Source organism: Caretta caretta, chromosome 3, assembly GCF_965140235.1.
Source record: "Caretta caretta isolate rCarCar2 chromosome 3, rCarCar1.hap1, whole genome shotgun sequence".
NCBI lineage: Eukaryota > Metazoa > Chordata > Testudines > Cheloniidae > Caretta > Caretta caretta.
In genome coordinates, this window is record NC_134208.1 from 184523515 (window position 1) to 184537145 (window position 13631).

The window sequence follows — 13631 nt, forward strand, 5'->3', positions numbered from 1 at the left end:
GAGTGACTCATAACTAAGCAGAGACCTAGACTGAATTACAAAGATTTTTTTTAAATGGGACAATCCTGTGAGGCAGTGACTTGAATGGGAGTCAAGGGCACTCAGCCCCTCATGAAAACAGGCCCTGTATCTCTGTGGAAAAATAGATAATACTGGGCCTGCTTCCCATTCTTAATGCTGTTTATTTGTATATAAGCCCCTTCAATCACATACATAAAAAATGTGCAGAAAATGACCAGTCACAAATGTTATAAAACAAAGTTTATTCTGCAATGTTTTATATTGAATTGCATCTCTTTGGTAAAAATAAACTTTATAAACATTTTAATTAACAGAGGTTAGAATACAAAAAACTAAACTTCTGTAAATTGTCTTTAAAATCAGTAAAGGACTGAACCGGGGGGGAGAAGGTGTGTGTGTGTAGGAGAAATGGGTTCGGATTGGTCATCTACTGGCAGAGTTATTGTGAATAAACCCAAGACATTTCTTATGCTACATTAGAAAACAAGCTAAAGGAAGTATTTTAAAACAACTCCAGTTGCTTTGATCAGAAAGCACTCTTACAATTTCACTTTTAAATAAATAATAGTTACAATGAATTGGCAATTATAAAATGTCTTATATCACTATATGATGGCAACATAATACTTTAAATTATGCACTTAGTTTGAAGAAATGTACATTTATAAAACAGTCTTGATAATGGCACTGGCAGTTAGATGCGAAAATGTGCTTTAAGATAATGGCAGGTACTCTACCTTTTCTTTCGATAAATATTTTGACTACCCCATTATTAACATGTATGAATGCTTTGCTTTAACCAAAGCTTTCACTTTTTAGCCTAACAAAGAAGTTGAATGACTTGCAACTTCCATTTTTAAAAGTTGGATTTTAAAACATTTGCTGTGATTTTCACAGAAGCAATAATTTAGTACTGGAATTTGAAAGACTGATTCAGCTTTGTACAGTATTCACATCAGTATTTAATAGGATAGCCTCCCTGATAAACAGGTCTCATACACTTCTTCATTTTAATTAAAAATTGCAAGTGACATTAACACTTTCCCTACCCTTTTAACAGCTGCTAAAATATAGGTAAACTGACCATTTGGTATGAACTCTTTATATAATGTCACTGAGAAAGCAGTTAAAACACCCTTCAATTTATACTATATACACCATGGTCTAACTCAGACCCCGAGGTGTGTAAGTGAAAGGATATGAAACTATCCGAGGAGAATATAAAAGAAGGGTAATCCACAACTGAACAGTTAGGATGACATTCACATCCCCTGCAGCGGGAGATGTTGAGATCTGAGAAGCAAGAGATTGCAGGAGGACACCACAGCCCTTCTGTCTGCTGGAATACAGCACTGAGATTAATACAAGGACATGTGGGAATGTGGTCAATGGGTGAGTAAAGATCCATCTGCCTTTGCACTTGGTGGGGAGTGCAGCACAGACTGTAGCAATGGGTGCAAAGCAGTTGTACAAGTGCCCTACTACTGCTTGCTCAGAAGGGAGGATTCCAATCCCCCATTTCTCCCAGTTCATTCATTTAGGTTTTATGTGAAAGGTGCAAATTGCACCCTTAACTTTTTGTTAATTACAGAATGATTTTATTGCTCTGTCTTTGCATATGGAGACTAAAATACATTATAAACTTATCTCCCAATTCTGACACCCTCACTCATGCTGAATAGCACAACTGATTCCAGTGTAAAAGTGGTACAGTCAGGCCCCTATTTAGTATGGAATCTTTACTTTGAAAACATTGATTCTGTTGGGAAATGAAGGATAAGAGTTGAACAGGTTAACGGTCTTACCAAGGCAAACAGCAAGAAAATGGGTATGAATACAATTTCCAATATTTGAATATTTAGGGTTAACAGAAAGGCTGTGATTGACTTTATCAGGAGCTTAATACGACACTTATTCCATAGTGCTGAATTTTAAAAAATTGAGATATATTAATTAAATATACAAAACTTAAATGAATTTCAAGTGGATATTAATGATGCTTCTCCATAGTTGAATCATTATTTTTATATTGATATAATAATCATTACTTTTACATTGCTATACTGAACATGTTTTGTATCAAACTCTATTAAAAAGTATATTGGCAAACACTAGTGAAAGAAATGTCAAGCATCAACACGTACATCTCAGTGTTAAGAAATCCCATGTTTGTAATTAATCATTTGTTTGTTTTTCAATTGTGAGATAATTAATTTCACCCATTATCTGATCAATAACAGGTACGGTCAGCTAATTCATTGCTCAAGACATCTAAAGAGATGCAAATGAGATGCAAAATGGAGCACATTTGTATACCATTTTTTCTTCAGTAAAGGTGGACTAGGGCTGTGTGCACACAGTCACAGTGCCAGAGAGACAGATTTCTTTTTTTTTCTTTTTACTTTTATGCTTAAAACTAAAAGTGGAGCCCTCTTAAAGCCACTGGATTTAAATACCAAAGAAACGCTATGTAGATGCTTGAATATCTTGGGACCTGATCCAAAGCCCATTAAGTCAATTGGAGTATCTCCATTATCTTCAACAAGCACTGGAACAGAACCTTAGAACAGAAGGCCTTCAGCAGCATGGCTGTATGAATACTTAAATTGGAAAGGATAATTATACGGGCAGGATACATGGAGAAACTGACAAATAAGAAAACACCAAACTCTAAGAACCTTGGATCCAAGTGGCCAGAAAAACATCATCCCATTAGTAACAGTTTAGCTTCATTTCTTTTTGTTGAATCCAGCATTGTTCTGGACAACCAAACACTGGACACGGTTCATATATGGGTATACAGTATTTGATTCTAATTCTAAGCCGTCTTGACCAACACTTATTGAAAGCAGTAGCTTAACATATGAGCTAAACAGATTCATGGCACATCACACTGCCTCTCAAACACAGGTAAAATGACCTCTTAAGTTTTATACCATGCTGAAACATACTTAAGGCATTCTTATACTTACTTATTATTACTGATAAACTTATTCTAACATGTCTGTGTACCCATTTCTTTTGCACAAAATACTAAAAGATTGCCACCATCTACATTAAGATTTAAGCAGTCAAGACTGAGCTTTTTAAAAAAATCCATTACACTCTATTACTATAACATTCTTGTCCACAACATGTTTGGGTTCTAAAGATTATTATTGCAAAGGTGATGAATTTTAAGGAGCTTCACCCCCAAATATGAAGAGACCACCATGAGGCACAGTGTATCCCTAAGAATGCCATTCTATTGGACATACACTGTAGTTCAAAGGAGGCTAAAATGGTAAATACAGCATGAAGCAGAAGCACAGTAATCAGTAGACTTAGACCAAAGTTACGGTAGCAGATATTAAAATGCACAAAGTGTATTTAGAAATTAATGTAATTAACTCAGTTTTCCTAATCTTAAAGGAAACTTTTATATTATGTTTTTCTTAAACATAAACCGAAGTTCTTTCCAGCAGTCATTTACAATTTAGCTATCTAGAATCTCCACTTCATTTGTGGATTGAGACAGCATGAACTTTGTTTTTTAACAAGTATTTTTTACACATGAAAAACAAAACAAAAACAGCAAAAACCTTTAGCTAACAGCTACTGTGTATTCAATAGTTGGGGGAAATGGTAAGTGGCACATGTGCAGTGGCAGCTTCTCACTGTTTGATACACCAGTGAAAGTTATTTGTGTCTTGGAGAGGGAGATGGCGAAATTGTGTCCCCTCACATAGGGTGAAATTCACTCCTATGTGGAGTAGGCCTGCACAGAGGTAAATTTCACCCATAACATGCAACTGAACCTATGCATCCCTCTGTAAATGGTAAAATATTCAATCACTGGTCATCAAAAAGTATACAGTTAGATTTTCACATGTCATGCATCTCTCCCAATTTGAAACGGTTAAATAAAACATTTTCTAAGCAATGATTTAAAAATAAAGGGCCAAACTATAATTAGCATCAAAAAATAAAAAAGTCCTCTTATGGCTTTGATCTTCCTTGTGAAGGATAAAAGTAGAAGAGTATTGCCACACTTAAAAAAAATATATGTATATATTCACACTAACAAGCATTACTATTTTTTCCTCTGCTTTTGACTTTGGGTCTTTGCAGTACTTATTAGGGAACCCAAGCATGTGCTGATTCCAGCCAGGTGGAGCAGAGACCCAGCTGCCTCTTTCAGCTCCTCGTCAATTTCTTGACATAACTCCTTGAGAGCTTTCTTGCTAGGCTTACTTTTGTCAGAGGTATCTACACAAGGTTGTGATGCATAGCCACTGTCTCCAAGAGGGTCATCTTCATAGTCAATGTCCGTATCCACTTCACTATGAAATCCTTCACTGCCATCGCTTTCTGCATGGCTGGTCTTTGAGATAAATTCATACACTTCATCAACAGAGGACAAGGAAGACATACTGGACCTAGATGCACAACATTGTGAAGCCATGCTGCTAGCACTGTAATTGTGATCCTCCTTTGGATCAATATTAGTGGCTGGAGAATTATTTTCTTGCAGATTTATGGAATTGTGATGATTAAATGCACTGCCATAACTCCTCTTCTTGGGCGCCTCGAGAGGTTGGGCCTTCTCACCTATTGAAAGCAAAGATGTATAAGTAAGCAAAATAGCTCAAACTAAAATCTACCATCCTAGTCTGTCCGACTGATGTGCAAAGGTTAGATTTCTAAACTGAGTATTTAGTTTACATAGTTTCCATTTAACAAACACTGAATACTAGAAGATCTTGATATTCAGCAAATCCTGAATATGAATAGTAGTGGTAGAGAAGCGGGCTAGAAGTATAGTGTCTCTAACTATGGAGTGGCAGAAAGCAACCAGACTAATGTAAGAAAGGAGAAATGGGGTCCCTGTAAAACTGGGGAATGTTGGCAGAAGGGGCTGAATCTGCAGGATGGCCACCCTACTGCCTCCCTACCATTTATAAGCTAGCCACAGAGTTTCTCAAGAACTGGTCCGTGGACCAGCGTCAGTCCCCGAGATCTTCCTGACACGGTATAGGAAGGCAGCAAGCCGCTCACTGCTATTGAAAAGGTTGAGAAACACTGAGCTAGAGCATACCTCACTTCTGAAATTTTCAGCTATAATTTTTTTAGCTTTCAATGAAGGAAAAAACAATGCGTAAAACTGTTTATGCTTACAGTCTAAAATCCTTTGTTCTATGGAAGTATTTAACAGCATCATTGCAGTAGCAGCATCAATATCAGATTCTGTAAAGGAGAGGTAGCAAAAAGTTAGGTTTCATTCTGGGGTGGAGTGGAGAACAAGGAATCCTGTTAAAAAGTAACAACAGCAACAATAATATGCATTTATAGTTGGACACCCAAGAAATTGGAATCATGTGTCAAAGAATCCCAAATAGGCATGACTGCTGTATGCTTAAAAATTAGCTCATGAGCATGAGTGAATGTGACTCAATTAGAACTACCATTGCAGAACAAATCACAGTGTATTTTAGTGGTGAAACCAATATTATAATGTACATTTCTAATGTACATTACCAGAGCTGAAGTCAAGGAAGAGTAGCCTCACATCAGGCATTTTTCTATACGTATGATCAGGCTGCAATGTTATATTTATCTATGAATAATTGCTATTCATAACAATACAAAGAAAAAGATTAGCCATCTGCCACAACAGAGATCTGCCTTAAGCAGCCTTGGAACGTATTCTACAAACTACATGTTTGTAGAATTGCATTAGTTAAATGCAGCACTGAGATTCAACATGGATGAGTAGCATCTTTATATTACTGCAACACAAAGAGCTTTCCTTGCAATATCCATCACGTTACCCACAAGTCAAATGGAACACCCAAGCAGAGATACCAAAGGAAAAAAATTATAAAATTCTTCAATCTACGGAGCATGAAGGTATACAGAATAAATGGGCAATTGAAGACCTAAAAATAATTAGATAAACAGCATTGCTTTAACTCAAAATTACACATTTAGCTGTAGAAATTCTATCCTATGGACAGCAGGGTGAAATCATCAGTTTCTTGAAGAGCCCAACCACAACACTGGACAGTATTGTAAAACCATTAAACTTACTAACTGGAATCAGAATTAGCTGGGTTAGTAATTAGCTCCCTGCTCACAATGAAAGAGCTATTGTTATCATAGAATATCAGGGTTGGAAGGTTTCAGAGTAGCTGCCGTGTTAGTCTGTATCCGCAAAAAGAAAAGGAGTACTTGTGGCACCTTAGAGACTAACACATTTATTTGAGCATAAGCTTTCGTGAGCTACAGCTCACTTCATCGGATGCATGCACTGCATCCACTGCATGCATGCACTGCATCCACTGCATGCATCCGATGAAGTGAGCTGTAGCTCACAAAAGCTTATGCTCAAATAAATGTGTTAGTCTCTAGGGTTGGAAGGGACCTCAGGAGGTCATCTAGTCCAACCCCCTGCTCAAAGCAGGACCAATCCCCAACTAAATCATCCCAGCCAGGGCTTTGTCAAGCCTGACCTTAAAAACTTCTAAGGAAGGAGATTCCATCACCTCCTTAGGTAACCCATTCCAGTGCTTCACCACCCTCCTAGTGAAAAAGTTTTTCCTAATATCCAACCTAAACCTCCCCCACTGCAACTTGAGACCATTACTCCTTGTCCTGTCCTCTTCTACCACTGAGAATAGTCTAGAACCATCCTCTCTGGAACAACCTCTCAGGTAGTTGAAAGCAGCTATCAAATCCCCCCTCATTCTTCTCTTCTGCAGACTAAACAATCCCAGTTCCCTCAGCCTCTCCTCATAAGTCATGTGTTCCAGATCCCTAATCATTTTTGTTGCCCTTCGCTGGACTCTCTCCAATTTATCCACATCCTTCTTGAAGTGTGGGGCCCAAAACTGGACACAGTACTCCAGATGAGGCCTCACCAATGTCGAATAGAGGGGGACGATCACGTCCCTCGATCTGCTCGCTATGCCCCTACTTATACATCCCAAAATGCCATTGGCCTTCTTGGCAACAAGGGCACACTGCTGACTCATATCCAGCTTCTCGTCCACTGTCACCCCTAGGTCCTTTTCCGCAGAACTGCTACCTAGTCATTCGGTCCCTAGTCTGTAGCTGTGCATTGGGTTCTTCCATCCTAAGTGCAGGACCCTGCACTTATCCTTATTGAACCTCATCAGATTTCTTTTGGCCCAATCCTCCAATTTGTCTAGGTCCCTCTGTATCCTATCCCTACCCTTCAGTGTATCTACCACTCCTCCCAGTTTAGTATCATCCGCAAATTTGCTGAGAGTGCAATCCACACCATCCTCCAGATCATTTATGAAGATATTGAACAAAACCGGCCCCAGGACCGACCCCTGGGGCACTCCACTTGACACCGGCTGCCAATTAGACATGGAGCCATTGATCACTACCCGTTGAGCCCGACAATCTAGCCAACTTTCTACCCACCTTATAGTGCATTCATCCAGCCCATACTTCTTTAACTTGCTGACAAGAATACTGTGGGAGACCATGTCAAAAGCTTTGCTAAAGTCAAGAAACAATACATCCACTGCTTTCCCTTCATCCACAGAACCAGTAATCTCATCATAGAAGGCGATTAGATTAGTCAGGCATGACCTTCCCTTGGTGAATCCATGCTGACTGTTCCTGATCACTTTCCTCTCATGCAAGTGCTTCAGGATTGATTCTTTGAGGACCTGCTCCATGATTTTTCCGGGGACTGAGGTGAGGCTGATTGGCCTGTAGTTCCCAGGATCCTCCTTCTTCCCTTTTTTAAAGATTGGCACTACATTAGCCTTTTTCCAGTCATCCGGGACTTCCCCCGTTCACCACGAGTTTTCAAAGATAATGGCCAATGGCTCTAATGGCTTTTCCACTAAATATTTAGTGGAAAAGGCTTCTGTATGTCTGTCCTATTCTATGCTATTTCAGGGCATCTTAAATGTATTTTAAGCAGAGGAAAGCAATAAATGAGCCTTTTACAGACATTCTCTCCCTGATCTTTTTTCAGCAGCATAACAGAATCAGAAACACATTTCTCTTGTATGGCGCACGAGTCAGACAAAAGGAGAGCACCTGTTTATGGTATGAGGGTTTCAAAGTGTATGAGGGTTTATGAGCACCTGTTTATAGTATGAGGTTTACAAGGTGTTTCGAAGGTGGGAACCCCCTATGAAGTACCCTGGGTGTCTCACAGAGGGAGAACACATAGTGTAAGCATGTATGGGGAGTGGTGGACTGTGAAATGTATTGGGAGCAATGCCTGGGAAAGGAACCTTTATGGGGGAGAAGAGAAGAGAAGCTGGCTACTCAGAGTTTTCCCCTGTTAACCATCTGTTGAAGTTTGAACTGGTGGTACACAGCAGCTCATATGGCTCTTTGTTTTTCCTGATTGCAATACTATTACTAATTATTATTATTAAATGAACAGCTATCATCCTTAGACATGGGAGTTATATATTTACATTTCAAGAGGAAAATAAACTATCACATTGGGTCAAATTTCTCCATGACCAGTGATGAATTCAGCTTAATTTTTAGGAAGAACATAGTCATGTTTGGGATCACGTATAACAATTTGGATAATTACTAAGATGTCTATGCATTTACAAAGCTTTTCTTAGAATTCACTTCACAGAAGGCCCTGAAAGCCAGCCTGATACTATTTCAGGAAGGGGGGATTAAGCTTCTGTTTTCAGTGCTAACTATAGAACATACACATTTTTCACTTAAAATACATTTCCCATTTAAAATGGGAGAATGCTAAAACAAAATTCTGTACAGTCTGCCTACTGCTCATGAGATTTTTATTCTTTTCCTTTCCAAAATGATGCTGGCAGCAACACAACCACTGAATTTACAGATCTTATGAAACCAACAGACAAAAAAGTTGTGAACTATTATTTTGCTCCATTATCTTGATCAGGAAGTGAAATGTTCAGAATTATCACTTGCTGCCAGACATTTTCTTTTAGCATATGATGTTGGTATATAAAAACCACTTTATTAAATTACAAGGAGCTATAAACATTAGTTCAAGACAGAACTACCTGCGAGCATGATTTCTGCATCTCAGTACCCCAGTGCAGAACTCATGAGTCGCAGTTCTTTCTTTCACCTTGCAAGCAGCTCTTCAGGTCACCACTAACGTATTTTGGCTTGCTCTGTCTTGCTGCAATATACTTTCCCAAATTTATGCTTCCCCAGCACCATGGCTAAAGAACACACTAAAAGAAGTCTTCAGTCTCAACAACAGCTGCCTCCTAAGACCCAGGGAACACTAATGGCTTGCCTCTAACAGAGAGGATTTTCTGAACTGTTGTACGATATGTAGAAATTCAATTAGAACTGATACAAATCCTTGATACATCAAATTGGAATGACTAAAATCAAATTGGAATGACTAAAATCAGAGGTGATGCATTGGGGGGGAGAAAGCGGGGTCACATGCCCCCCGCCCCCAGATTTCTCTCAGAGTTTGTTTATTTTTGTGGGGGTGTGGGTCAAAATACGTCATCCCCCCATCAACAGTTTTCATTGTCTCTTACTAGCAATCCCAAACCTGTATTCGGCACATCAGAACAGTCATTTAAAAAAGAGTGAGATACAGAATTCTATTCTACAGCAAGCCCTTGGGATACTTAGAGCAAACATGTCTATCTTTTATTCCCTAGAGCAGTGGTTCCCAAACTTGTTCTGTCGCTTGTGCAGGGAAAGCCCCTGGCAGGCCAGGCCAGTTTGTTCACCTGCCGTGTCTGCAGGTTCGGCCGATCGTGGCTCCCAGTGTCCGCGGTTTGCTGCTCCAGGCCAATGGGAGCTGCTGGAAGCGGTGGCCAGTATGTCCCTCGGCCCATGCCGCTTCCTGCTGCTCCCATTGGCCTGGAGCAGTGAACCGCGGCCACTGGGAGCCACGATCGGCTGAACCTGCGGATCAGTAGGTAAGCAGCCCGGCCCGGCAAGGACTTTCCCTGCACAAGCGGCGGAACAAGTTTGGGAACCACTGTGCTAGAGAAGGTGCGCAGAAAAGGCTCAACAGCTGTTCAGCAGACAGGCAAGGAAACATCCTTTGTACAGCATCATGAGACAACCAAAAACCTGGTTTGGATGAATGGAATTTAATGCTGCCTGCTGATAGCTGATCTATCCTCAAAAGTCCGGACTAACTTTTCTGGTGGTCTGTGGTTGAAAATTAAAACTAACCTCCCATTTCATTTGCCTAAAGCCCCCCACAGAACTGAAAAAATGGATTATTTAATCTGCCCCAGTCTGCTACATCACTAAATTCCTGCTTAGATTCTATTAAGTCAGTTGTGCCTCATACTGGAATTTGAGACGAGCACTTAAGGTTTATAGTTAAAAAAAAATTAAGAACCAACATATTTTCTTGGCAGCCAGCCAGTTCAAGATCCAGGATAAGTCACTTAACACCCCTCCCCCATCCAAAACTGCAATCAGCAGAGATCCTCTACAGACACATTTCCTTCTTGCTCAGGACACTAAACCTCTGGTGGAATATGCCTTATTATTGATCAGTCAAGCCCTGAACTCAGCCATATACAACAGGCTCTCTCTGTACGAATCCTAGTTCAGGTACTAGGATTCCTACAGAGAGAGCCTGTTGTATATGGTGGTTTTAGTATATTTCTGGAACCACTGTACAGAATACGATGTTTTGAAATCAGAGGCTGCTTTCCCTATCTAGGGAGAAATGAAGTGCCAACATTATACTTGGCCGTAGATGGAGATAAACTAAGGTGAAAGATGTACCATTTACATGTAACAATAACACTACCTTTGAATGTGAAAGCTGGATTACCCTAATGGCTAATTTTTTAGAACAGGAAGTCTACAGGTTAGGGCGACTGCAAGATCCCAAACCCTTGTTATACTGCACTCATCAAAACCTGGATGGACAGATTAGATAGAACCTGCTGGGATGAGGAAATGGCTACCAGAAAGGCATAATATGCACTTATAGTTAACTAACATTTCTTTTTTGTCCATGTGGTAAAGAATCCAAAACCTACATGACTGTTATATGACCAAAAATTAACACATTATGTAGTGAGGATGAGAGTGTGACTTTATTAGCGCTACCATTGCAGAACAAATCACAATGTGTTTTAGTGATGATAAAATACTTCACTTCAGCATCAGAGAGAGTCTTCTATAAATGACCGGGCTATTGAAGTGCACTGCATACTTGGCGTACATTCTGTGTCGGATGGACACATATTAAGATGTATTAGAGTCAAGACAGTGCAGTTCAGATCAATAACTGAGTATATCAACAGGAAGGTTCGGACTCTGCAGGGACTTGAACAGAGAATTTTCAGATCCAAATACACACAACTTAAAATGAATTTCCATTAGCTTCCAGTAGCAGTACAGCTTACATCTTTTCAGACTTCGAGCCACTAGTGACTGAAGTTCTCATAACAGCCATAAATCACACAGAAGGATGACTACATTTTGAAGTGTCTTTTAGTCTTTTAGTGCTCTACAAAAATAACTATGCTTAAACAGGGTTGTGAGGCAAAAAAAATTCTATGTCCTCATGGGAAAGGGAAAAAAATTGTATTACACTGTTGAGCCCTAACAGCAGCTAAACATATTGTTAATCCTTAACAGTGTGCTCATTCAGGCCCTTCCAATCTCTCTCCATTACCTTTTTTGGGGATGATTTAAAGGTGTATCTATATCAGTGGTGGCTGAAATTCTGTGGCCTGCGTTGTGCAGGAGGTCAGACTAGATGATCATAATGGTCCCTTCTGACCTTAATATCTATGAATCAGGGGTCGGCAACCTTTCAGAAGTAGTGTGCCAAGTCTTCATTTATTCACTGTAATTTAAGGTTTCGCGTGCCAGTATTACATTTTAACCTTCTTAGAAAGTCTCTCTCTCTAAATCTATATTCTATAACTAAACTATTGTTGTATGAAAAGTAAATAAGGTTTTTTAAATGCTTAAGAAGCTTCATTTAAAATTAAATTAAAATGCATATCTTATCAGTTTAGTGTGATCCTTGCCCTTGCTTTTCCTTGCTGAGTTTTCCAATGTCCCTACGCAGGCAGTGAGCTGAGCAGGGCCAGCGGCCGGGACCCCGGCTGGCAAGGGGCCAGCGGCTGGAACCCCAGACCGGAAGCGAGCTGAGCGGGGCCGGTGGCTGGTATACCAGGCTGGCAGCGGGTTGAGTGGGGCCAGTGGCCGGAACCCCAGCTGGCAGGGGTACGGCAGACAGAACCCCAGCCCGGCAGCAAAGTGCCACTGAAAATCAGTTTGCGTGCCGATTTGGCACACGTGCCCTAGGTTGCTGACCCCGATCTATATTATAAGAGCTACTGATTGCAAGGAAGGTTATGTGCTCTAATATTTATTTTATTACTAATTCAGTTGGGAAAACAGAGCTATAATCTGGATATGGGAGAGCGTTACATACTAAGATGTCAACAGTTGTATCTAAAGCCAATAAATACATTAAAACCTATTTGATCTGGTGACAGGTTCTATGGTACCAATGGAAACAAAAAACAAGACAATGGAGTAAACTTTTTCTTGAATAAAAGGGATGGTAGCCTCCTATGCCCTTGAGGCTGACTTGAAAATGTAGTAAGTGTCACACAGGTTCACCATGGTTAACACCCACTTGTCAATGAAGACTGATGCACAATCCTCTCTTTAAAAAAAAGAGGGAAGGGGCAAAACCCCCAGATATTGCACAGTAAAGACAGGCACAAAAGTCAGCTTCTTGTTAGAATTTGCTTCATCTGAAGGCAAATGAAATTTCCCTTGAAAATAAAATAAAGGAGAAGGGAAGGGACCTTTTGAAAGAAGGACAGCCCGTATTAAGGAGTGGTGCAGAGGAAATGGCGTGTCTCGGATACATAGGGAGGGGAATCTTTATAATCTGTCATATCATTAACAGAGCCCTGTACTCTTCAGACTGCAAGGGGGACCATCACATGCTTTTATTACAAATCATCCTCTGCCCTTACTGGCTTTTGTTGGAGCACAGAAGGCCATAAAGGAGGATTGGCTCCTCGAACAGTGGAACCCCTTCTCAGCACCAGGATGGCAAAAGATAGACATGCTATATTTCCTCCTTTGCATAACTGTGAGACTCACATCTGGATCCCATAGTATTTTATGGATCTCATGAGTAGACCATAGGAAACTGTAATCCTGCACCTCTGCCTTGTGGGATAGATCCATGATTTATCCAAATGCAGTTTCTCTCCTCTGAAAGGTAAAAGCCAACATTTTTTGACATTGCAGAGAGATGTGCTGGCCCATGGTGCAGCCATAGGGCTCTTCTGGCTACCACATTAATCATCATGACTTTAGGCATAAATCTTCAGATACTTCTGTACCTTACAACATAAATAACCAGACTCAGGGCTATACCAGAGAAGAGTTTTTCTCCCACTGTCATAGAGAATAGAAAACAAGGAGAACAGACAAGCAGAATTTAATACACAAAGCTTTGCAGGACATAGCCATAAGAGTAGCCATAAAGCAGGATATCCTGCACAGAGCATTTATGAGGTGGGATGGCAGCGTTAACCAGGCTACTCTAGATTTATTTACACCATGACATCCTTGTGTCATAAAGGCGCAGCATATGC

At 40.2% G+C, this 13631-nt stretch overlaps 1 protein-coding gene across 6 annotated transcripts in view; it reads right to left on the reverse strand.

Annotated features, from left to right (window-relative positions):
- Positions 1-246: 246 nt before the first annotated feature.
- Positions 247-13631, reverse strand: part of FOXN2 (forkhead box N2) — a 130417-nt gene continuing 117032 nt past the window's right edge. For 5 of the 6 annotated variants that reach the window (XM_048842960.2, XM_075127186.1, XM_075127187.1 and 2 more), the window contains 2 exons: positions 5179-5247; positions 247-4611 (listed from right to left, as the gene is read on the reverse strand). In XM_048842960.2, the coding sequence (XP_048698917.1) occupies positions 4094-4611; positions 5179-5247 (587 nt within the window). In that variant the 3' untranslated portion in view covers positions 247-4093. The remainder of the gene's footprint in view (positions 4612-5178; positions 5248-13631) is intronic. The other variant, XR_012667784.1, reaches the window with a different exon arrangement.